We start from the raw sequence: 25,231 nt of genomic DNA on the forward strand, positions 1-25,231 counted from the left end.
CATTTTCTACACATTTCACATTCGTATGGCTTTTCACCCTTTGGTGTTTGTTTAAATTTCCTTTGACTGTAAATCCTTGTCTGCATATATCACAAGTAAATGGCCTGATTTCAGCATGAACCAGTTGATGTAATGCAAGATGTTTAAAACTTCCTCCACATGTACTGCAGGGGAATTTCTTCTTCTCATTCTTCGGAATATGTTTACGGAGATGAGTCTCTAGTGCTCTGAATTGTATGAAATTCTTCCCACACCTTTCACAACAGTGTCGTTTTATGCTTGAATGTACATGCTTGTGGTGTGTAAGACCATACATCTTTGTAAAGGCCTTTCCACACTGCTCACATTCAAAAGACTCTTTCTCTTATTGCATTTTTGATAGCTCAGTTGATGTCTGCAACACGCCTTTCTGATTTTCAGGCCAGCCCCTCTCATCAGTATCTGTCAAAATAAGGCAAAATGAAAAGAACAAAAACAAAAAAACAATAAACAATAATGCAAGATTAGTATTGTGAATATGTCAATAAAGATGAAGATTCCTCATGAAGATCAGAAAGGAACAGTGTTGGGTAAGTTATTCGTAAACCAATCCACTACAAATAGCTAATTTCTTCTCTTAATTTGTAATCAGACGTAACTGATTAATTAATTCAAAAGTAATCGCATTATTAATTATTTCTAAGTTACTTTCTAAAACCTTTTACACAGAAAAGTTTTTGTTTTCCCGCTCAATTCAAATTAATGTCTATTTATCCTCCTTTTTCATTGATGCATGCCAAGTCATACAAACAGCACCACAAGTTCCTCCCTTACAGTTAGGGGCAAATTAAAAGTAATTAACCCTTCACTAAGCTCCAAAAAAACTAACAAAATTAAAAATAAAATTAAAAAAAAGATTTGTTAATATTGTGTTTTTTCATGCAATTTTTCATATACATTTGAATGAGCTCAAACCATAACTGGTGGACCACCCTGGAGAAGACCCCCAAGGTCAAAGATATGAACTCTTACTCATAAGCTATTTGTGTAATGCCTATAATACTTTAGTGGAAGGCAGAGGAAGTGAAACAACAAATGCATCTGGTCCAATAGAATTTTATTTAGTAAAAATATATATACAAGTAAGTTTACACATTTGCAAAGTGTTTATTCAAAAAAAGATCAACATCTGACTGTAAAGAACAGAAAGGGTATTAAAGGTACTATTTCAAAATGACAGTATGAGTGTAGTGCAGAGATGAATTGTGTTTGATACTTCTTTTGAAATTATTTTTAATGACGGAGATAAATTCAGAAAACTACGTTATTTAAAGAGGCCCTATTATGCTTTTTGGGATTTTGCCTTTCCTTAAGTGTGTAATGTAGCTCTTTGTGCATGTAAAAAGTCTGCAAAGTAACAAAGCACAAAGTCCACACAAAAGGGAGTTATTCTCTCCCACAGACAACACTGCTCAAGAACTACAAGAAATGACTGGATTGTAGTCCAGCCATTTCTTCCATAAAGTATCTACGTCACTATGTAACATATTTGCATAATGCCTGCCTAAGGGCTACATTGGCCCGCCCTCAAACAAACATAGTTATAGCTGAGGCCAGGATGAGTTGGGTTTGTGTTGTCCCCATGTCGAGAAGATGCTGTTTTTTCTTCACTGCGAAAGCAAAACCTCTTTGTTTGGACTTCCAAAGTCAGACGAAATGAAGAATCAGTGGTTAAAATGTATTTTTACTGCTATTCCTCAGCAGTACAACCTCAAACAATGCCGTATTTTCAAGTCGGTTACTCCTGAAAGATGGTGCAGTTCTCACTTTGTTAGGACAATCTGGCGCTTCAGGATCACAACCTGTAAGTATATTTGATTATTTGTGGATTTATCTGCTACTGAGAGTTCAAATGTGGAGTTCCCTTACGACTCAGTACATTTGACATTGGGTTGATTAATGCATATGGGAGTACCTTCTTACATGACCTAGTCGAAACCTCTCTACAATAACGCCAATATTCTAATATTGCAAAACGATCTCCGGCCTTCTGAAAGATCTCGTTCAGCGGTTCTGATGCTGTGGATAATAATGATGATGTCATATCTCTCACCGCATCAGGCGAGTTGGCAGTGGATGCTGCTGCTGCCCCTCCCCCAGCAAGGGGATTATTATAACTCTCTTAAAATGTACCTCATACATTCCCTTCCAAAGGGACTTTGTTCCCTTCTCACTCAAAGCACTCGCATTTGTTAAACAGTGCTGTGCTGTCATAACAACCATGATAAGTTCTGTTTCCGTTTGTCCTACGAAGGCCGTCTCGTTTAAACTACGCTTGTTTAAAGGAGGATGCTCGGAATACCGCTGCCTTCAAAGGCCGCGTCCTAGCTAGCGTGCAGCCTTCGATACGAGACACAGCTTCGGTTATGGTAAGGGGCATTACATTTCGGACACACGCTCTAAGTGGTTGACCAATTTCAACAGACAGGGCTTTTCAGAAGGGGGGCTTTAAAGAGACAGGAGCTAAAACAGAGCGTTTCAGACAGAGGGTGAAAAGAGGTGCTGCAGCAATGTACAGTATGAGAAAAAGAATGTGTTTTTTGAACATTAAAGCATGTAAACCTATTCTAGTGGACCCCCAAAATAAAATTATGAACCTGTAAATTAGCATAATATGGGCTCTTTAACACTGGACCAGCGTCCCAGCTCTAATTAATCTGTCACTTTTTTGATTTTCAGGTTAATCAAGTCATTATTCATGGTAAGGAAATAAAAGCAATTGAAAGCATATTATTCACACATATCAGCCTATGATGCTTTAATATTGCAAATAAAATAATTCCACTTGCGATTTACTGCTCTGAAAGTGTAATCGCCAGTACCCATTCAAACCAATGTCCCACGTTCACATGGGAAACCAGATGTTACCCTGTGAAACAGTTCAAATCGCTCTTAAACTGTCAAATTTATTATAACAGACATCAATTAACAACTTGGTTTAATAATGATCCCAGCATTTTTTATAATGTCTCAAACGTCTTTTCTTTGCTCTTTGGCAGTTCACATTGAACAAAACTGCTGAAAAGGTAAGTCAAATTATTCATGTGCACGCACACATCCCCAGTTACCACGATCCCCAGTTGATCCATAACACCGGAAACCAGCATGGCTGCAGGCCGAATCACAGCCGTAGCACACATATGGAACAACAGCACCCTTGCTCATCTTATATTGCTTAATTAGTCTAAATATATTACACACATAACAATATACTTACTCTACAGACAGCGTGACACCCGGTCCTTGATGCCTGGGCTTATTCTTCCAGTTCACACTGGGCAATTAAAACATCACCTCCAAAACACTGCAGCTTATTAGAGGTGGAATCATAAGTTAAGCATTTACTATATGTTGTTCAATTTTCCGGGGGGCATCTGGCAAAATCACAATCATTGCAGCAGAGACTCTCTTCATCTATTGCCATTACAATGCACTGTCGACATGAACACCATCAGGTGTCTTGTGCCCTCTGTCTGTGCTGCTGCCGCTGCCTCTACTTCCATCTCTCAGAGTTCGACATCCGTGTACTTCAGTTCAAACAAATAAGGCTGTGCATAGAAATGCATCTCCTCCTCAATGTAGAAATCATCAGACATCTTCGCTGAAATTGCGTTTTCTAAGTTGTATCCAGCTGTTCACAGTTGTGACTAGTGCTGCGCTGCAGGATGTTGTGTTATTGTTGGCAAACCAGCTAATGGAGCATTTCTGCCATTTACTGGAATGGAGTGTGCAGTGACGACGTAGGAGGGAAAACTACTTAAAGGAATATTCCGGGTTCAATACAAGTTAAGCTCAATCGACAGCATTTGTGGCATAACATTGATTACCACAAAAATTAATTTCAATGTCCCTCCTTTTCTTAAAAAAAAAAAAAAAAGCAAAAATCTGGGCACTTACAATGGAAGTGAATGGCAGCCAATTTTCGAACGTAAAAATACTCACTTTTTCAAAAGTATAACCACAAGACATAAACAATATGTGTTAACATGATTTTAGTGTGAAAAAAAAACTTAATGACCTTGTCTGTTTAACGTCATAGCCAATTTGACAACTTCGTTGCCATGACAATGTACTGTCAACAAACACTAAAACCCTAAAATGACTGTACAAATGACAATTAAACAACTTTACAGCTCAAATAATACATGAGTTTTAACAGCAGAATTAATGTATGCTTTTATAAAATTATAAACTTCAAATTTTTCCCTTTAAACCCTCCAAAAGTTGGCCACATTCACATCCATTGTATGTGCCTCAGTGTAACCCAGATTTAAGCCTTTATTTATTTTATAAGAAAAGGAGGGACAAGTCGAAATAAATTTTTGTAATTATCAATATTACACAAATGCTGTCGATTGAGCTTAACTTGTATTGAACCCAGAATATTCCTTTAAATCCTATTTAACAAACCTATTCCCTTCAAATAAATTAAAAGAGCATTGTATATTTTTTTTATGTTTCAGGGCATTACGCAACAGCAAGCTTGTTCAAATATCATCTTCAACTGTCACTTAAGCACACTTTTAAATGAATTTTCCAGGTTCTGTCAAAGTTTCTCTAGCAAGTCAGTCCACTGTCGGCCATCTTTGGAACGCTCCCGGGAGGCTATTTCCAGTCATGCCAGTGCAGCTCCTATCTACTTGAATGAAGAAAGACCAAAATCTCAAAAACGGTTGGTCAAGATTATGATCAAAGAACATATTTCAAATCAGCAGTAAACTCTGACAACACTTGTATCATAATTTTTGCTTCTTAACCTCATATTATCCAAAAAAAAAAAGAAAGAAAAAAAAAGAAAGAAAATTCCCAGCATGTATAGCTAATGCGCATGCATTCTCGAGTTGATTGACAGGTGATGTCTTTATCTAAAATATGATTGGCTCTTTTACCCGTAAGGCGGGACTTCCTTTCTACATCCGTTGATCGTTGGGCGCTTAAAGCTCCTTGGTTGGGCGTTCTAATTTCTCCCATTCATTTTAACAGAAGTGGTCCGTCTCACCTTAATAAATAGTCTCTGGTTCTGAACAAGTTAAGCCAAAGTGCCTTTCAAGCCCACACGAAGAACATCTTTGGAATGCTCCCGGGCAGTCTGGGCAGCTATTTGTCTATGTAAACAAGTGGCATAAAAGAACAGCTTCTATCTTCTTGAATGGGGAAAGACCGAAATCTCCAAAATGGTTGGTCAAGATTATGATAATAGAACATATTTAAAATCAGCAGTAAATTCTAACAATGATATCATAAATTGTGCTTCTTTAGCTCAGATCACAAATAAAAGAAAAGAAAAAAAAAGAAAAGAAAAAAAGACATTTTTCAGGCTGGTTTATTTAATGCGCATGCAATCTGCATCTAAAAGGTGATTGGCTCTTTTACCTGTAAGGCAGGACTTCATTTTCTACATTCGATGGCCGTTCCAATTTCTCCCATTTATTTTAATACCAGTGGTCTGTCTCTGCTAAACTGTCTCTGGTTAAGGTGAGCTGACAGCATTTGTAGCATAATGTTTATTACCACAGAAAATAACATTTAGAGACACCCCTCTTTATACAAAAAATAAAAAAGCAAAAAATGCAGTTACAGTAAGACAATTACAATGCAAGTGAATGGGTCCAGTCTATAAACATTAAAATACGCACTGTTTCGGGGGACCTGGGTACCTCAGCAAGTAAAGACGCTGACTACCACCTCTGGAGTCGCTGGTTTGAATCCAGGGCGTGCTGAATGACACCAGCCAGGTCTCCTAAGCAACCAAATTGTCTGGTTGCTAGGGAGGGTAGAGTCACATGGGGTAACCTCCTCGTGGTCGCTATAATGTGGTTCTCGCTCTCGGTGGGGCGTGTGGTTAGTTGTGCGTGGATGCTGCGGAGAATAGTGTGAAGCCTCCACACGCGCTATGTCTCTGCAGTAACGCGCTCAACAAGCCAAGTGATAAGATGCGTGGATTGACGGTCTCAGACGTGGAGGCAACTGAGATTCGTCCTCCGCCACCTATGTCACTATGCCACCACGAGGACTTAGAGCGCATTGGGAATTGGGGACTACAAATTGGGGAGAAAAAGGGGAGAATATTTTTTTTTTTTACAAAAATACGCACTGTTTCAAAAGTATAGGCAGAAGACGTAAAGATTATACATGTTAACATGATTTAAGTGTGATAAAATCACTTACAGTGTTTATAGCTTTAAGTTGTCATGGCAACGAAGTTGTAATATTGGATATAACTACACAGATAAGGCAAGTGATTTTATGACACTGAAATCATATATGTCCAATACAGAGTCTAGATATTACAGTATGCACCCTTCTGTTTTCATAGTTATGGAAATTATTACTCAAAAGTATTCTGTCCAATTTTGAAGAATTTCATATAAAATGCCCTGCCTAGATATAGATTTACCACAATTTACACTTGTTTATACTGAATGTGAATCAGAACAAATCACTGCTACTACTAACCTATGTCTTCAGAAGACTTGGATTATGATGCATGAGTCGCATGGACTACTTTTATGATACTTTTGGGTCCTTTTGTGTTCCACAGAAGAAAGTCATACAGGTTTCAGTCAGGATTCAAAAGACTAAACTTTATTTACAGTTCATCTGTTGAAGAATTAAACTATTTACAACAATTGGTAATACTTTACAATAAGGTTTTATTTGGTAACATAAGTTAACAGGAACTCACAATGAACAAATCTTTCACAGTATTTCATAATCTTGGTTATTTCAACCTATACTAATATTTGTTTTAAATGAAAAGTTGTATACATTAACATTAGCTACATTATGAACATGACCAATTTTATTGTCATAAATTAACATTAACCAAGATGATTATATGTTGTTAAAAAATGATCATTTCATTTCATGTTCATGATACCTGATGTTTTTAAAGGGATAATTCACCCAAAAATGAAAATTCTCTCATTATTTACTCCCCCCTCATGATATCACATGTGTGCATGACTTTCTTCTCCAGAACACATCTGAAGAAAATTAGAAAAATACCTTAGATCAGTAGGTCCTTAAAATGCAAGTGGATGGTGTTTCGATTTTTGAAGCTTCAAAAATCACAGGCAGTCAGCATAAAATATCATCCATCCCCAGCAGTTAAGTTAATGTCTTCAAGCGATACGATCGCTTTTGGTGTGAAAAAATATCAATATTTAAGTGTGGATGTAAGGGGGTTCAGTGGAAAGGAGGAGGCGAGAACAGGCTTAAGAATATAAATAATAGTTTAAACACACAACCACAAACACACCGTACAGCTGCCTGCAATTCTCTCTCTCTCTGTCGCTCCATGTTGGCCTTTCCCTCGCCTATTTTGTGTTGTTGTTTTTCCCCTCCTGTCTCCTCCCAGGTCGAGGAAGGCAGGGATGACCTGCCGGCAGTCGGGGAGCAAGGCACGCCCCCACGGAGAGGAAGGGGGATGTACGTCATGCCGGGGGCTCCCCGGCCTGAGGCAACGCCGGGAGGAGTGTAGAGCCGAGGAGGGCGGGGCCGGGCTGGAATGACGCACGCCCAGTCCCCAATCAGCCTGATGGGGCGCGCGAGGGATAAAGGTGGCCGGGGACGACAGTTCGAGAGAGAGAGAGAGTTGCAGGCAGCTGTACTGTGTGTTTATGGTTGTGTGTTTTTGGTTAAGTTTATTATTAAACTATTATTTATATTCTTAATTCGGTTCTCGCCTCCTCCTTTCCACTGAACCCCCTTACAGTGGAGTTCAAGCGGTCTCTCGTGTGACGTATTTGCGTTGTCAAGATACCGAGGTAATCTCAAGTTTTCCACTCGGTTGAGACATCCAGGATAAGCACACAAACGCTCCATTGTGAGTAAAGAAACAGATAATAACAGATCTAAACCAAAACCAACCAAGCGTACAGCATTCCTCTTTCTCACTTGTAAACAGCGCTGTTCTTCCAGTTGTGACGCACGTGCGTCAGTTCTCACGTGTTTCAAATGCCAATGCGATTATGTCACACGCGTACTGCTGCTGACCAGAAGCAAGAAAAGTACATAAATATTTATCTTTTTCGCACCAAAAGCGATTGTGTTGCTTTAGAATACATTAATTTAACAGCTGGAGTTGTATGGATGACGTTTATGCTGACTGTCTGTGATTTTTGGAGCTTCAAAAATCAGATCACCATCCACTTGCATTTTAATGAATAATAATAATAATAATAATTCCTTACATTTATATAGTGCTTTTCTAGGCACTCAAAGTGCTTTACATAGTATAGGAGGACTGCTCCTCAACCACTGCTAGTGTGTAGCATCCACCTGGATAATGTGACGGCAGCCACAGTGCGCAAGTACGCTCACCACACACCAGCTATTGGTGGAGAGGAGAGAGCAGAGTGATACAGCCAATTAATGGATGAGGATTATTATGAGACCATGACTGTGATGGGCCTATGGGGGAAATTTGGCCAGGGCACCGGGGTTACACCCCTACTCTTTAAGTGTCCTGGAATTTGTAATGACCACAGACAGTCAGGAGCTCAACGTCTCATCCGAAATCAGTGCCTTTTTACAGTATAGTGTCCCCATCACTATACTGGGGCATTAGGACCCCCTGCTGGCCTCCCTAATACCTCTTCCAGCAACAACCTTAGTTTTCCCCAGGAGGTTTCCAATCCAGGTACTGGCCAGGCTCAACCCTGCTTAGCTATAGTGGGCAACCAGGCAAGATCTGCAGGGTTATATGGCTGCTGGATACTAAGGAACTACTGAACTAAGATATTTTCAAATTTTCTTCAAATGTGTTCTGGAGAAGATAGAAAGTCATACACACCTGGGATATCATGAGGGTAAGTAAATAATGAGAGAATTTTCATATTTGGGTGAACTATCCCTTTAACTAATGTTGACAAATACAACCTTATTGTAAAGCATTACCCATCAATTTTAGCCACTTCATTTAGTTAAGTACAATGAAGATTTCATGGTATCAAACTATCCTTAAGTTCATTACTCTTTATATCCTATCAATATTATCATAAAGTCAGCGAAGGCCTCTGTTTCTATTAGTAACAAAAAAAGTTATATTATGCATGCCTTCCATTTACTGACACTAGTTTTTGGTTTTGAATCCGTAACAGCTTTTTCACATTTTCTTTTTCTAACAGGTACAGTTTTTTCACATATTTGTCTAAAATATATTGCAAATTCAACTGTATGAAAATGGTGCTGAAATGCAGTTACAAGTTCCTACCATGTTTTGTGATCATTATAATTTCTAACTCTTCCCACATTTCTGGCATGTGTAGGGTTTCATTCCAGTATGGATTTGCATATGAGCTTTTACATTACTGGGTTGTCCAAATCTTTTCCCACAGACTTCACAGCTGTATGGCTTCTCTCCAGTGTGAACACGCCTGTGTCGCCTTAAGTTTCCTGATAAGCGAAAGGACATTCCACATGTTTCGCACTTGTGCGGTTTCTTACCATAGTGAATGAGCATGTGCACTTTCAGACAATTTGGCAGGCCGAACATCTTCCCACAGATAGAACACTTGTGTGGGGTCTCTTTATGAACACCTTCGTGCATTTTCAAACCAGATCTCTGAGCATAAACCTTACCACACACTTCACACTTGTACGGCGTCAGCCCTGAATGAAGTTTCTCATGTTCCTTTAATGAATACGTACTGCTATAGCTTTTACCACACACTTTACACATGTATGGATTGTTGTCTGTGTGGAGCTTCTGATGCATTTTGAGTGATGAGGCAGTAACGTAGCTCTTCCCACATACCTCACAACGAAAAGAGTCCCCAATATCACTATGTGTGAGCTGGTGGTTCTTTAAGGCATAATTAAAAACAAAACTTTTCCCACATATTTCACACATGAATGACTTCAGAGCTCCATGTACTGTCATATGCCTCTTTAAACATTTTGTCTGATTAAATCGCTTGCCACAAACATCACATGCGAAACGTTTTACACCACTGTGAATAAGCATGTGCCTTCTGAGATTAGTGATATGGCTGAACCTTTTGCCACAGATATCACGTGTGGGGTTTCTCTACTGTATACACAAGCTGGTGTGTTTTCAGTTTTTTCTCACTCTTAAAAGTCTTGTCACAGGTGCTGCATTTCCATGCTTTCTCATTTGTCATGAATGAACTCTTTGATGGCCAGCCAAGTTACCTGAGGTTGAAAACGTTTTCCCACATGTGTTACAGCTGTATGGTTTTTCACCTGTGTGGATTCTCTGATGTGTTGTAAACTCCCCTTTACAGTGAAACCACGTCCACATACACCACAAAGGTATGGCTTTACTTCCAGGTGGACAAGTTCATGTGTCTTGAGATCTGCAAAGGTTTTCCCAGATGTTTTGCAGCTTCCTTTCTTCTCATTGTGGTTAATTTGGTGTTTTTGAAGTCTATTTAGAAATGCAAACTTCTTCCCACACTTGTCACATTCGTGAGGGGTGCCTTGTCTACACTTGTGCTGCTTTAGTGTATGTTTCCAGAGGTATTTCTTTCCACACTCATTACAGTCAAATTATATATTATTCTTTCTTTTCTTTGATTGTGCAGTGGTTTGCTCTGCCCGTTTGTTTACTTCAGGTTCCTGGTCTTCAACGGAGGCAATATCCTGCTCTTCAGCTGTAAAACATTAACAATATACACTCAAAAAAAAAAAAATATTCCTGACAAAAGATTTAAACAAATGGTTTAAATATGTTAACACTCAAAAATATAAAAATAAAAATAAATGCTATTTTGAGGTATTTCGATTTCATAAATTTCCATCAAAATGAATAGAGCTGTTTAGGTTCTTGTCCAAAAACCCAGAAGAGATCTAACTATGGGTTCCCTCGGGATTTCCCTATGATTTCTTTATAATGGCAGTTTTGAGAGAGCTAAGGCCATGGTGGGACCACCAAAAAGAGCAGAGCCCACGGTTCTGGTGGGCCACAGGCAAGGCAGAGGGACCACTGACTGCAGCCATGGGTGGAAGCTCCGGTAGGAGCCGAGGCTATACCAAGGCTATACCGGCATCTGCCCACCAACAGAGAGTAAGGCATGGATCAAGAGCTGAGGCTACACCTGCATCTGTCCACCAGCAGAGAGTATGGCATGGATCAAAGGCCGAGGCTGCATCGGCATCTTCCCACCAGCATAGGGTAAGGTATGGATTGAGGGCTGAGGTTGCATCTGCCCACCAGCAGAGGGTAAGGCATGGATCAAAGGCTGAAGCTGCACCGGCATCTTCCCACCAGCAGAGGGTAAGGCATGGATCGAGGGCTGAAGCTGCACCGGCATCTGACCACCAGCAGAGGGTAAGGCATGGATTGAGGGCTGAGGCTGCATCGGCATCTGACCACCAGCAGAGGGTAAGACATGGATCGAGAGCTGAGGCTGCATCGACATCTGTCCACCAGCAGAGGGTAAGGCATGGATCGAGGGCTGAGGCTGCATCGACAGAGATCACAATCTAACTAATGTTCCTAGCTGTGACCTTGATGCTACTCTAATTTTCCCATCTGCCACAGTCATAAACTTAGGTATCATTCTTGACCCTTCATTGACCCTAGATGCCTATATTAACAAACTCTCTAAAGTTTCAGCATTTTTCCAACGTATCGCCCAACTTCGTCCCTACGTTAGCCCGAAAGATGCTGAATCATTAGCCCATGCATTTATTACATCTCGCCTTGACTACTGGTAACGCCCTTTTTTCTGGACTACCGGCACACTCAATCTCCCGCTTGCAATATATTCAAAATTCTGCTGCAAGAGTACTAACTTACACCAAACGATCTGCACATATTACTCCCATCCTATTTAACCTTCACTGGCTACCTGTCGCATCCCGAATTGCATACAGTATTCTTCTGCTATCATTTAAGTCACCCCACGGACTAGCTCCTTCTTACCTTTCTGATGTACTTTCTCCCTATATTCCTATTCGCTCACTCTGATCTTCTGGGTGCAAACTTCTTCTTGTTCCTAGATTCTGCCTTTTGTCAATGGGCGGCAGGTCTTTTTCTGTTGTGGCACATAAGCTATGGAACTCAATCCCCCTGGTTTTCCGAACTACTACCTCTATCTCCGAATTCAAATCTCAGCTCAAAACCTATTTGTTCTCCCAATATTATCAGTCATAATGTGTATATGCTTCATGTACTGTTCATTGTATTTGTATACTTATCTGTATTCTGATTGGGCCACTGCCTACTCTGCTTACACTTTCTCTACTGTCTACACAATGTTATGTGTTCTTTTGTACTGGACTGAAATGTCTAATTGATTACAATCTGATCTGCTATGCAACTGCATTTGTTTTTGTTCCAGGCTGGGCAACTGTCCACTGTTCTTCTTTATTGTGAAGCATCATTGAGCTCTTATATAAATTAAACATTCTTATTCTTCTTATTATTATTATTATTATCTGACCACCAGCAGAGGGTAAGGCATGGATCGAAGGCCGAGGCTGCATCGGCATCTGCCCACCAGCAGAGGGTAAGGCATGGATCAAGAGCTGAGGCTGCATCTGCATCTGACCACCAGCAGAGGGTAAGGCATGGATCAAGAGCTGAGGCTATACCAGCATCTGACCACCAGCAGAGAGTAAGACATGGATCGAGGGATATCATCAGTATCATCTGTAATCAGCATTTCAAAAGCTCCTATGGCCAGATGTGCAGTCCACCAGTAACGTTAGAGTGGCGGCAGAAGTAGGAACACCCACCAGCGATACAGATCGCAGAGTTTAGCGACACCAAACGACAATACGGTGGTGTGAACAGGGCTTGAGAGGTATGCTGGGTAGCTTAGGGGCACCATGAAGAACATGGAAAATATGCATTTGATTGGGATATAAGGGCCCATAACTGCAATGCTTTCTGGTCATTGGGATAAAATGCTGTATTTGAAAGCTGTTGATTAACAGATGACCATGTGGGATCACTGCCAAGCTGGGTTACTTCACTAATTACAGGGGAATTCAGTAAAGGCTGTGGTCTAATGTTATCAGGAACAGCAGTTAGAGTCAGTAAGCATACATCAGAGAGCTGTAGGGAACGCATCTCCAATAATTCTCTCCCAGATTGTGTAAAGGGTGTGGGCAGCATAGACTGAGGTGGAGGAAAAAAAGATTACCTTGTCTGCTAACTCTAGGTGGTAAGGGGGGAAGAATACTATCCCGCTCTGCCTGATGGAGGCTGTGTCCGAAACCAGGAAAATGCTGCCTCTGGAGGCTGTATACGGAGGTAGGAAAGGAACAAGGCATGTCTGAATTCAATGTTCATGTCACATCCTGTCTACTGAGATCCCTTTAGCTGATTGATTTTTGAAGGCAGCATTGATGTATCTGTCGCTGCCAATGAAATCCCACAATCCTGTGCATGCGCATTGACGACAGTCGAGCTGAACTAGAAAAAATGATGGCTGAAGAGGCAGTTGATTGAGTTGCGTTAATCAGTTTCTGGTATCCTAGCAATGATGTGAAGTTATGCTGCCTCAATAGCCTGTCCAAAACCAGTTTCTGGAGGTACCTTCATACGTAGACGCTGTCTGATGAGTCACTGACTGATAGAGCAGTGAGGCAACAAGACAGCTACCTTTGGTTTCGGACACAGCCGGTGTCTTAGGCATTCACCAAACTCAAGAAAAAGAGAAGCTTTATTACTTCCATCATCCTGTTGATTATCTTGTTTAGGAACAGGGGATGCTTCACTGGAACTCTGTTTAGAGCTGATAGAAAAACTGGAACATCTACTCATCATCTGCATGGTTCTCATCAGCTGGCCCAAATCTGACAACATTTCTTTCATTTGGTTTATATCCTCTGTAAGGACCTTCACCTCAACTTTCATTTCCTTGACCTGTGATGTCTCCAAGTATAGGCTTTTCAGCTTCATAAACAAAGAGCAAGCTTTTCAGCTTCACGCACACTAAACAGGCTTTCAGATACAGACGTGGCTTTTCAGCTTCACACAACTCTCTCTGCCTCACTGGCGTTCTCAGTGGCCTTTTCAAGCCCATCTCCATCGTCACTGTAACAAGAAACAGGTGTTACGCATCATTAATCACCAGGTGATGGTCCTTACCGCTTCCTCTCTCCCCAGTGACAGACACACGACCATGTCCCGCTCCACAACATAATATTAGAAATTATACTGCTGGTTAATGGGATGATTACATCTGATTTATCTATAGTGGTAGACAGAGTAGAATGTATTCACTCTACCCAGATAGTTGTCTAATATTCTCAAAAATCTCTAAACGAATGGTGCTTTTCACTCCTCCCTTCTTTGTAACAGATACAGTGGATAGGCATTATTGTCTTATCTACTGAAGTCAGGATACATGGGCGTAGTACCTTCTGCATCAGATGGTCCAGCTGCATGTTCAGTGTACATTACTTTCTCTTACTGCAAGCAGTTAAAGACTTCAGCTCAGTTATATACAACTATGGCAGATGGACCTTATAAATACATTAGGGTCAGAACAAATTCAAAATTAAGACGTTTCTGTGGGCTCTTTGTGGACAGAGGTACAGACCTTTGTTTAAAATATGATCTTCTTTTACAGGACGGTGATGGCAAAGTCAGCATAGCCATTTGGAACCAGGAAGTGTCGGGAAAATTATCCTATGTAGGTCTTCATTCATTGTGTCAAAGAGAAAATCACATTCCTGTTATAGTAAACTAATTTCAGCAATTTAAGAAAAAAATTGTTTTTGACTGATCAGTTGCAAACAATTCAAGTTGACCAATTTTGAAGCAATTTAATTCTTGACACAGCTTTATTTAAAGTTAGTGCTAATTTAAGTCCAAATAAAATAAATACAAATGCATATTTACAGTTCTCATCACTAATTCCTTGTAGCTGTTTTAATGAAATAATAATACTGTATGTAAATAACTGTGTAACTGTGTTTGGGAGAAAGCTTTTAACGACATTCATCAAGTGTTTGTTCAACTTGTGTGTTAAAGATTGGCAAAAAAGTATTTTCACAAAGAAATTGGAGAATATAGGTTAATACTTCCATGCTGGTGTTTATGTTCCAGGATGCATAATGCTGTTTTAATATTTGTTTCTCCATTGGTTAGACCTGGCCATGTACTCTTTGAAAAACTTGCCTACTACTACTCTGGTAAACGTTTGGCACTGTGCAAAACAAAAGTAACAGGACAATAAGTTCTCCATGTTCTGAAATGTACAAACATACTTAGGCCCATGTTCCTCAACATTTGAAGAGGCTTTTATGGTAGTTTGAATGGATGTAAAGTAAATTACTTATGGGCCAAAAGTAAACTGAAACGTTATACTATTCAGTGATTAATTATCTTTGAAGTGTCACACATCGGATTACTCATTAATCGTTTTGTGATGACATTTTTCTTCTCTCCAAGATGAGAAAACCCACATGCCGCTGCTCTCTTGCACTCAAAAAATAAAGACAAATGTCTAGACTCCCTGCCAAACAAGAGGTAGAAGCAGCGGTCAATACACAGTAATGTTCATATCATAAAGAGTATATTTTATAAGATACGTTTTTAATAACAAATTGGACCGGTGGCTAGGGTGGGTAGAGTTAGGTTTGGTTAACCTCCTCGTGGTCGCTATAATGTGGTTCTCGCTCTCAGTGGGACACGTGGCGAGTTGTGCGTGGATGCCACAGAGAATAGCGTGAGCCTCCACATGCGCTACATCTCTGCAGTAACGCGCTCAACAAGCCACGTGATAAGATGCACGGATTGATGGTCTCAGACGCGGAGGCAACTGAGATTCATCCTCTGCCACCCGGATTGAGGCGAGTCACTACGCCACCATGAGGACTTAGGGAATTGGGCATGCCATTGGGAATTGGGCATGCCAAATTGGGGAAAAAATCAAAAAACAAAAAAAAAAACAATGACAACTCAGAGTTAATATCAACACCAGTCTGAAGTAGTTGAATGAAAAGGAGGACTTTTCCACAGTCTTCTTGGCAGCAGCAGGTCTTAAAAGAATGGGCTGGGAGAACCGCATTAGCCAGGTGCTTCCATGTTACTTTAATAAACTTTATCCCTAATGAGTAAAACACTCAAGATTATTGCATCATTTGATTAATAAGTGAGACATATAATACTTTTTAATGACAGTAATATATTCAGGACACTTTTAACCAGCTGTGTTCAATCAGACCAGGACTTTTCTTGCATATGATCTCTTTATCTCCTTGTTTCAGATCCTCGGCCCTGAGGACTGCATGTATATAGTCGGACAGGTGTGAAGCATGTAATGTCCCGCTAGTAAAGGTTTGCTGCATTTCCAAATTTCAGGAAATTCATAGGAAGTTTTTACTTTTACTTGCCCAGCCCTATACGAACATTTTCAGTGGCCCCATAATAAAGACTTGTTCATTTAATTTTTTAGTAATATTATAATATTAAATGACATATTTGTCAGAAATTATTTTTTATATTTTCATTTAATGTTAAGTTTTCTTTATAGAAAACAATTTACAACAAATAATTTATTTTAATTGTACAAAATAACTGGAAATTATTCAACTATTATGTAACTTCGTGGAAACTTTTAATTTACACTTTTGCTAATAAACTATGGCATGCGGTGTAAAACATTACTGATTTGTTTGATGTTTCCAAGACTATCACAAATAATTTTTGCAATCTGGCAACATTTCGTTGGTGACCAGCTCAAATCCGGCTGTTCAGTTTGCATTCTGTAGTATCTGTAAACGACTATAAGAGTTCAGTTACTGTAGATAGCATCAGTAAAACAATAAAAAGTGTTTTTAGAATAGTAAAAGAATCTTACAGACTACTCTTAAAGTCAGTGAAGGCTCCTGTTTCTATTCATAACAAAAGAACGTCTAACATTTACAGACAATAGTTTTTAGTTTTTTAATTCTTAACAGCTTTAATAACATCTGTAACATTTACAGCTACAGTGGATCTACAGTAACAACTACGGTTTTACCAAACATTTGATTAAAAGATATCACAAATACAACATGAAAATGGTGCTCAAAGTTCCTACCATGTTTTTTTCATACAGGTTTACATTTGTGATCATTATAATTTCTAACATATGCATAACTCTTCCCACATTTCTGGCATGTGTAGGGTTTCATTCCAGTATGGATTTGCATATGAGCTTTTACATTGTTGGGTTGGCCGAACCTTTTCCCACAGACTTCACAGCTGTATGGCTTCTCTCCAGTGTGAACACGCCTGTGACGCTTTAAGCTTCCCGATAAGCGAAAGGACATTCCACATGTTTCGCACTTGTGCGGTTTCATACCAGAGTGAATGAGCATGTGCACTTTCAGACAATTTAGCAGCCCGAACATCTTCCCACAGATAGAACACTTGTGTGGGGTCTCTTTATGAACAACTTCGTGCATTTTCAAGCCAGCTCTCTGCGCAAAAGTCTTACCACACACTTCACACTTGAATGGAGCCACCCCTGAATGAAGTTTCTCATGTTCCTTCAGTGAATTCGTACTGCTATAGCTTCTACCACAGACTTTACACATGTATGGATCATTGTCTGTGTGGAGCTTCTGATGCATTTCGAGTCTAGAGGCAGTAATGTAGCTCTTCCCACATACCTCACAACGAAAAGAGTTCCCATTATCACTATGTGTGAGCTGGTGCTTCTTCAAAGCATAATTAAAAGCAAAACTTTTCCCACATGTTTCACACGTGAATGACTTCTGTGCTCCATGTACTGCCATGTGCCTCATCAGATATTTTGTCAGATTAAATTGCTTGCTGCAAATGCCACATGCATAACGTTTTGCACCACTGTGAATGTGAATGTGGCTTTTGAGACTCATGAGATGCACAAACGTTTGGCCACATACATGACATGTATGAGGTTTCTCTCCTGTATGCACAAGCTGGTGTGATTTCAGTTTTTTTTTTGTCTTGAATGTCTTGTCACAGTTGTTGCATTTCCATGGTTTCTCATTTGAATGAACTCTTTGATGGCCAGCCAGGTTACCTGAGGTTGAAAATGTTTTCCCACATGTGTTACAGCTGTATGGTTTCTCACCTGTGTGGATTCTCTGGTGTGCTTGTAAACTCCCCTTTACAGTGAAGCCACATCCACATACACCACAAAGGTATGGCTTTACTTCCAGGTGGACAAGTTCATGTGTCTTGAGATCTGCAAAGGTTTTCCCACATGTTTTGCAGCTTCCTTTCTTCTCAGTGTGGTTCATTTGGTGTTTCTGGAGTCCTTTTAGAAACGCAAACTTCTTCCCACACTTGTCACATTCGTGAGGGGTGCCTTGTCTACACTTGTGCTGCTTTAGCCTGTCCCAGCGGTATTTCTTTCCACACTCATTACAGTCAAATGATATATTATTCTTTCTTTTCTTTGATTGTGCAGTGGTTTGCTCTGCCTGTTTGTTTACTTCAGGTTCCTGGTCTTTAATAGAGGCATTATCCTGCTCTTCAGCTGCAAAACAATAACAAAATAAACTCAAAAGATTATTCCTGGCAAATGTAAGACTTAAACAAAGGGTTTAAATTAGGTTTATTTAAATATGCTTAACTTTGCACTCAAAAAATATTTAAACCTCTTTTTAAGACTTGCGCATTTTGGGAGTCACATGACGCTATGCGAGTGGAAGCAAGCTCCTCTTCACTTTGCTACAATTATCCTTTTAATCAATATTACTGTGCTGGGAGTGTAGGATGTCGAAGAATTCGAAATAGTGGGGACATTAAAAAGCATTTATGGTCACACACGTGTGACGCCTCTCATGATCAAGATGGCGGGGGTCCGGTGGGGAATGACAGCGAGCCTCATAACGTAGGTCAAGATATTGCGAACATTTATGCACTAACGAAAATCTCAACCGACATGGGCGGCCTCGAGGAAATACGTCGAGCAACCACAAGAATAGACGAGGTTTAAAATTTCTCGAATTTCGAATTTCTGAAAGCGGCAGAGAAAGTGTTGCAGACTAACCCACCGGCCACCAAAACTGATTTGGATCAAGTGTAGGGAAAATTAGAAGATACCAAAAATTGGAATAGACGTAACAATGTTCGTTTCGTTGGAATCCCCAAAGGAAAGGAAGGTCAAGATATGGTGAAGTTCTTTAATCCATGTATCATTCGTTCTTTTCATATTTAATTAAGAATTCAAAATTGGAAAAACAACTTATTTCATTAATAATTTACAAAACCAATATAAAAAACAAATAACGGCTTGTTTTTCGTACTTTCGATTTTATGCTGAAATTAAAAATAGGAAATTGGAAAGAAATCGGGACACTGTTCGTTTTGATAATTTGATTCCATCTAAAAAGAAACTAAAAGAGGTGAAAAATGAATTCACACATGTGGGTGGCCCTTTTTCTGATTAGTCATCCTTTAACATTGTCTGTTCTTCCTAAATGCTGTGAGACAAAATAAGAGTTCACTGCTGTTAAATTGTTCAGATGAATTTGTCTGTTAATATTACCAAAATAATGAAAATAACCATAAATCCACAAGACTATATAGAGGCATAGACCTACACTGTAAAGAAATAGGCTTACTTTCGTGAGATCGAGCGAGCACAGGGTGCTTGGATGCAAGCGACTTGCTCATGAAGTTCATGAATGCTCTTCTCTCAAAAGCTCGACCACTGAATTTAAAATCAGCATTTACACATTGCCTTAAGATTTGTCCCATAATAAGTTACACAATACTGTCGCGTAATAGCCTTCTATTCTACGCCCAAGTGTCATAGGCTACCCATATTCCCATTTAAAAATATGGGATGGTGGGAATCTGAGCTTGGCTCCTTAAATCATAGTCCTATCCACTGTTATGTAAATATATATTGTCTTATATTAAATGTATTATCTTCCAATGTATTATTTATAATTTACTGTTGTAGCTGTTATAATTCACTGACATGAATGCAGCATATAACTTTCATCTGTCTGCTTGGATGCAGCCATTAGACTGTATATTTCATTTTGTTCATCGCACTGCAATATGTAAAATGACAATAAACCTGACTAAAGCAGCTCAGTTAACAAGTAGGCCTATTCTACTAAAATAACTGTGACTTACCATAATGTTTGCATTTAGATTCAGTGCAAGTATAGGGAGGATTGGCAGAAACGGTGCCTCGACTTTTTACACGCTAAAGCATATTAGCATAAGATAACATTTATTTATATTATTACGCGCTATTTAGCAAAGGATCCATTTCCTCCTCGATTTTGGCATCTAGCAAGTAATGGATTTTTTTTTTCTGGGCAAACAGACAGCAGATGTGGGAGGCAGCGGAGCCGAGGGATGTTTAGTGCAGTTACCCGCTCTGAGAAAATTACCCTTATGAAATTGCAGTGAGCGATTCTTTCGTTACTCTCTAGTGGTTTCTCATGTCAGAAAAAGCATGATACAGCGATGCCAATTTAAAATGCTTATTTAAAGCAATCAAACTAGCTAAGTCTAATTATCGGGACGAAAGGCATCCCGACTTAAAGTCCATCGGGATGCGGTACACGCCTTGTAAATTTGGGACTGTCCCGGATTTATTGGGATGTCTGGCCACCCTAATTGCGAATGCCATACCCAACTGCAGACGATTTTCCAAAACTGATCAGCTGTGCTGCGTGGTACCATTTTTGTTTTTTCCCTATTAACATTTTTATTGATTCAACCATTAAATATATACATAGCAGGACACACATATACAGAATCAATATACAACCCCTACTATCCCCCCCAATCCCCCACCCGACCCCCAACAACACCCCAGTGGTCACACAACCATAGACACACAAAAAAAAAAATTAATTAATAACAAATTACAAATAAAATAAAACAATCACACACATTAAACCCTACACCTCTCTCTCCACTGTCCCTCCCCGAGAGCCCTCCAAAAAAGACTGATATCTGCCCCACTTCTTCGCAAACATGTCCAGACTCCCCAGTCTTCTGGATACCCCCTCCTCAAGAGCTGCCACTCTGGCCATCTCTGAACACCACTCCTGAAAAGGGGCACTCCAGCTGACTTCCAACTCCTCAAAGTGATCTGTCTGGTGATCATAATGCTAGATAGGACCCAGTTTTTCATGTGCTTATTCTCCAAATTAATGACTGCCCCATCTCCCAAGATACAGAGTCTGGGGCAAAATAAAATTTGAGAGGCCAAAACCTCGCACATAAAACTCTGAATCCTTATCCAAAATTCTTGCATCTTAACACATCCCCAAAAGACATGGGTTGCGTCTCCATCTTCTAATTGACATCGCCAGCAGGTGGGTGTGTCTTAAAGACCAAACCTATATAATCTAGAGGGGGTCCAATAAACTCTATTTAAAATCTTAAACTGCATAAGGCGAACCCTTGCATCTCTAGATGCAGACTTGACATTTTTTAGAATCCTAGTCCACACTCCTTCCTCCAATACCAAGTTCAAATCTTTCTCCCATAATCTCTTGATAGAAGTTAAAGCTCCATGGCCCAGACTCTGAATTAGCAGGGAGTAATACACTGATGCCTCATGACCTTTTCCAAAAGCAGTAATCACCCCTCCCAAAGTATCTGCCGTTTTAGGGGGGTGTGTGCTACTCCCAAAAACAGTACAGAGCATGTGGCGCAGCTGTAAATACCTATAAAATTGAGATCTGGGAATCCCAAAATGATGAACCAAATTCTCAAAGAATCTCAACACTCCACTCTCATACAGGTCGCCAAGTGTAGTAACCCCCTCACAATCCACTCTGACGAACAGAAAGAGGACTTGTTGATACATAATTTAGGGTTCAGCCACATGCTTGAGGCAACATTTAAATAAATGTCCGAATTAAATACACTGGCCACTCTTGTCCAAATCATGTGCAAATATGAAATAACGAGATGTGACTTAACTTCTCTGGTTAGTTTGATAGAAAGGCTTTGCAATGGCGAAATAGGGGCAAGGACTTCCTGTTCAATACGAAACCAGGGAGGGGCTCTCTCAGGTGGAAGCGACGAATGAGCCAAATGTCTGAGACCAAGTCCAAATTAATAAAACAAAATCTTGGGTAGGCCTAGCCCACCTTTGTCAACAGGCCTATATAACTTGTTGAAATGTAATCTGGGACGTTTACCATTCCAAATAAAGGACTTCGCTATGCTATCAAATTGCTTGAAATAAGAGAGGGCGACATCTACAGGGAGAGACCGTAGCAGGTAGTTGAATTTTGGAATACAATTCATTTTAATAACATTAACCTTCCCAATCATAGATAAATGTAATGAAGCCCACTTACTCGAATCACTTGAAAAACTTTTAATTAAAGTGTCAAAATTAACTAACTAAAATCACACAAATTAGCTGGGAATAAAATGCCCAAATACTTAATGCCCTGTTTGGGCCACTGGAAGGCGCCCGACTTGAAGGCCATTACTGGGCAGTACGCTGTCAAAGCCAAAGCTTCGGATTTAGACCAATTGACTCTGTATCCTGAGAATTTAGAAAAGGAATTAATAATTCTGTGGAGGCAAGGCATAGATCTAGTGGGGTCGGAGACAAATAATAAAATATCATCTGTGTAAAGCAGAAGCTTATGCGCCAGACCCCCGCCATCACTCCTGGAAAATCCTCCTCCTCTCTTATCGCGGCTGCTAATGGTTCCAGGGCAAGACAGAACAATAATGGGGAAAGAGGGCAACCCTGCCGGGTGCCCCTATCCAGAGTAAAATAATCTGAAATTAATCCATTTGTTTGTGCTGCTGCTACCAGGTGTCTATAAAGTAACTTAATCCATTCAATAAAGTATTCCCGAACACATACCTTTCCAAAATCTTAAAAAGATAATCCCATTCTACTATATCAAATGCCTTTTCAGCATCAAGTGAGATGGCATCGACTGGAGTCTGATCATTCGTCACTGACCACATGATATTGATGAAACAACTAATGTTATCAGAAGAGCTGTGGCCCAGAATAAACCCCACCTGATCTGTATGTATAGGAGATGTCATAACTTTACTTAATCAGTTAGCCAAAATTTTTGAATAAATTTTAACATCTAGCTGGATCAGGGAAATTGGATGGTAACTCTTACACTCACTTGGATCTTTGTCTTTAAGTATCAGACTGATCCAGGCTTGTGTCATGGTTGGCGGAAGTTTTCCATTCTTTAATGATTCAGTATAAACTTCTAACAAAAGTGGAGTCAGTTCTGTAGCATAAGATCTAAAAAATTCAGCGGCAAAGCCATATGGCCCCGGAGCCTTGCCTGTAGGCAGGGCCTTATTTACCTCGTCAAGCTCCTCCAAGGTTATCTCAGGATCAAGAGAATTTATTTGCTCAGCCGTCAGTTTAGGAAGATCTAATGGTTCCACAAAGTTTCTAATACCTTCATCAGTAGACGAAGACGTGGAACTATAAAGATCACGATAGAATTCTTTAAAAGCATTATTAATATCAATGGCTGAGGTAAATATTTCACCACCAGCAGATTTCACTGAGGGAATGGTAGAAAAAGACTCTCTCTGCTTTATATATCTAGTCAAAAGCTTCCCTGCTTTGTCTCCCGACTCAAGGTATGACTGTCTTTCCCTGAATAGCCAAAACTCCACATTCCGTGACAAAATAGTATTATATCTATATTTCAATCGGGTCAATTCTCTGAGGCCATCATACGATATTCGGTGCTTCAGCTCTGTCTCGGTACTTTTAATATTCTCTTCTAACTCCTCGTGTTTTGGATTTTTTGATGAATGAGGCATACTGTATGATCCGACCCCTAAGAATTGCCTTAAGTGCCTCCCAAGCCACGCCCACAGAGGATACTGAGGACCAGTTGGTCTCCATATAAACATTTATTTCAGCCTTTAACATTTGTTGGAAATCAGGATTTTGCAAAAGGGATACATTAAAGCACCAACTATATGATTTCTTTTTCTCCGTATGTGGCAACATCTCTAAACTCACCAGGGCATGATGTGAGACTAAAATGTTTCCAATTGAGCAATCAACAACAGATGAAATGAGGGACTTGGAGATATATATATATATATATATATATATATATATATATATATATATATATATAAATTAAAAAATCTATTCTAGAATAAATCTTATGGACTGATGAAAAAAATTATAGTCCCTACCAGATGGGTTCAACAGTCTTGTGAAGCGTCAATGTTGCTCTAGGGGGCATGCACACTTTTGCTTCACTATGATCAAGGACTGAGTCCATCAATAGATTAAAGTCTCCTCCCAATTTTATATCCCTTCAAGATCTATAAAAAAAAGCCCTGATCATCAGCATTAGGTGCGTAAATATTAGCCAAAAATCAAACTTTGTCTCTGAATTTCAGCTAAAATAATGACTCTTCCTAATTTATCTTTAATCTGTTTGAGACATTTGAATTGTAGATGTTTACTTATCAATGTAATGACTCCCTTGCTCTTACTTGAGCCAGCACTAAAGAAAACATGTCCACCCCATATCTTCCCCAATTTTTCAGCTTCCTGCAGGGAAAGATGCATTTCTTGAAGAAACACAATATCATATTTCTTACATTTAAGAAAATAAATAACCTTCCTTCTTTTTATGGGGTGCCCCAACCCATTCACATGTGGAGAGAGACAATCCACTCATATTAACCTTTGACATTTTGACAGAGAAAATAAATTGTGTGTCAAAAATAAAATTATAAAGACCACTTTCCCCATTAGTGCAACAATCAAACCCCGAACTTCCCCCCAAACCAAACAAACAGAAAAAAGAAAAATGTGCACATTAACCCCATGCACGACAGCGCCAACTGGCGTCCATCCCTCTAAACTCAGAGTACATGTACGCCTGTGAGAGTCCCCGCGACAACTTTTGTGAAACAGAATTACACAAAAGATAATCTATAAAACATACTCCAGGCAATAGGCAGAATAAACACAAAAAAAACGTGTAGATTCATACACAAAACTGTCTCGAAGGTGCGATCCTTCACAAAACAAACTCAAGCCTGTAGCGGAACCAGCACAAAAAAATATACATATAAAATAATAATAAAGCCGTTCCGTTTCCTCGGACATTCAAACAAGTGTTCAGTGAGCCAGCTGTTTCATAAGTGCAGCAAATGACATAATCATTCCAATGTCCTGCAAAAAACAAATATCCACAAAACACACTCCATCCAATAGGAGGCATAAGCACAAAGAATGAGCAGATTCATCCATAGCTGTCCCAAAGGAATTGTTCT

At 39.7% G+C, this 25,231-nt stretch overlaps 3 protein-coding genes across 7 annotated transcripts in view; 1 reads left to right on the forward strand and 2 right to left on the reverse strand.

The window, feature by feature from the left end:
* Positions 1 to 9,280: 9,280 nt before the first annotated feature.
* Positions 9,281 to 9,760, reverse strand: LOC127429675 (zinc finger protein 70-like). The gene has a single exon (XM_051678779.1). It carries the CDS (start codon positions 9,758 to 9,760, stop codon positions 9,281 to 9,283), a length of 480 nt encoding a protein of 159 aa, XP_051534739.1.
* Positions 9,761 to 14,382: 4,622 nt separating this feature from the next.
* Positions 14,383 to 25,231, forward strand: part of LOC127429774 (porphobilinogen deaminase-like) — a 71,449-nt gene continuing 60,600 nt past the window's right edge. Inside the window, exon 1 of the mRNA XM_051678946.1 lies at positions 14,383 to 14,501. Within this exon, the coding sequence (XP_051534906.1) occupies positions 14,472 to 14,501 (30 nt within the window). The 5' untranslated portion in view covers positions 14,383 to 14,471. The remainder of the gene's footprint in view (positions 14,502 to 25,231) is intronic.
* LOC127429773 (zinc finger protein 85-like) overlaps positions 16,888 to 25,231 on the reverse strand; it is a 60,357-nt gene continuing 52,013 nt past the window's right edge. For 3 of the 5 annotated variants that reach the window (XM_051678942.1, XM_051678938.1, XM_051678941.1), the window contains one exon: positions 16,888 to 18,476. In XM_051678942.1, coding sequence (XP_051534902.1) covers positions 17,059 to 18,237 — 1,179 coding nt within the window. In that variant the 5' untranslated portion in view covers positions 18,238 to 18,476 and the 3' untranslated portion in view covers positions 16,888 to 17,058. The remainder of the gene's footprint in view (positions 18,477 to 25,231) is intronic. The other 2 variants (XR_007895332.1, XM_051678943.1) reach the window with 1 other exon arrangement.

The sequence above is a fragment of the Myxocyprinus asiaticus genome, chromosome 39 (assembly GCF_019703515.2).
Source record: "Myxocyprinus asiaticus isolate MX2 ecotype Aquarium Trade chromosome 39, UBuf_Myxa_2, whole genome shotgun sequence".
In the NCBI taxonomy this organism is placed as follows: Eukaryota; Metazoa; Chordata; class Actinopteri; order Cypriniformes; family Catostomidae; genus Myxocyprinus; species Myxocyprinus asiaticus.

Excerpts from the sequence above, each read along its gene's own strand:
- LOC127429675 (XM_051678779.1), bottom strand. The coding sequence starts at position 9,760 with ATGCATCAGAAGCTCCACACAGACAACAATCCATACATGTGTAAAGTG.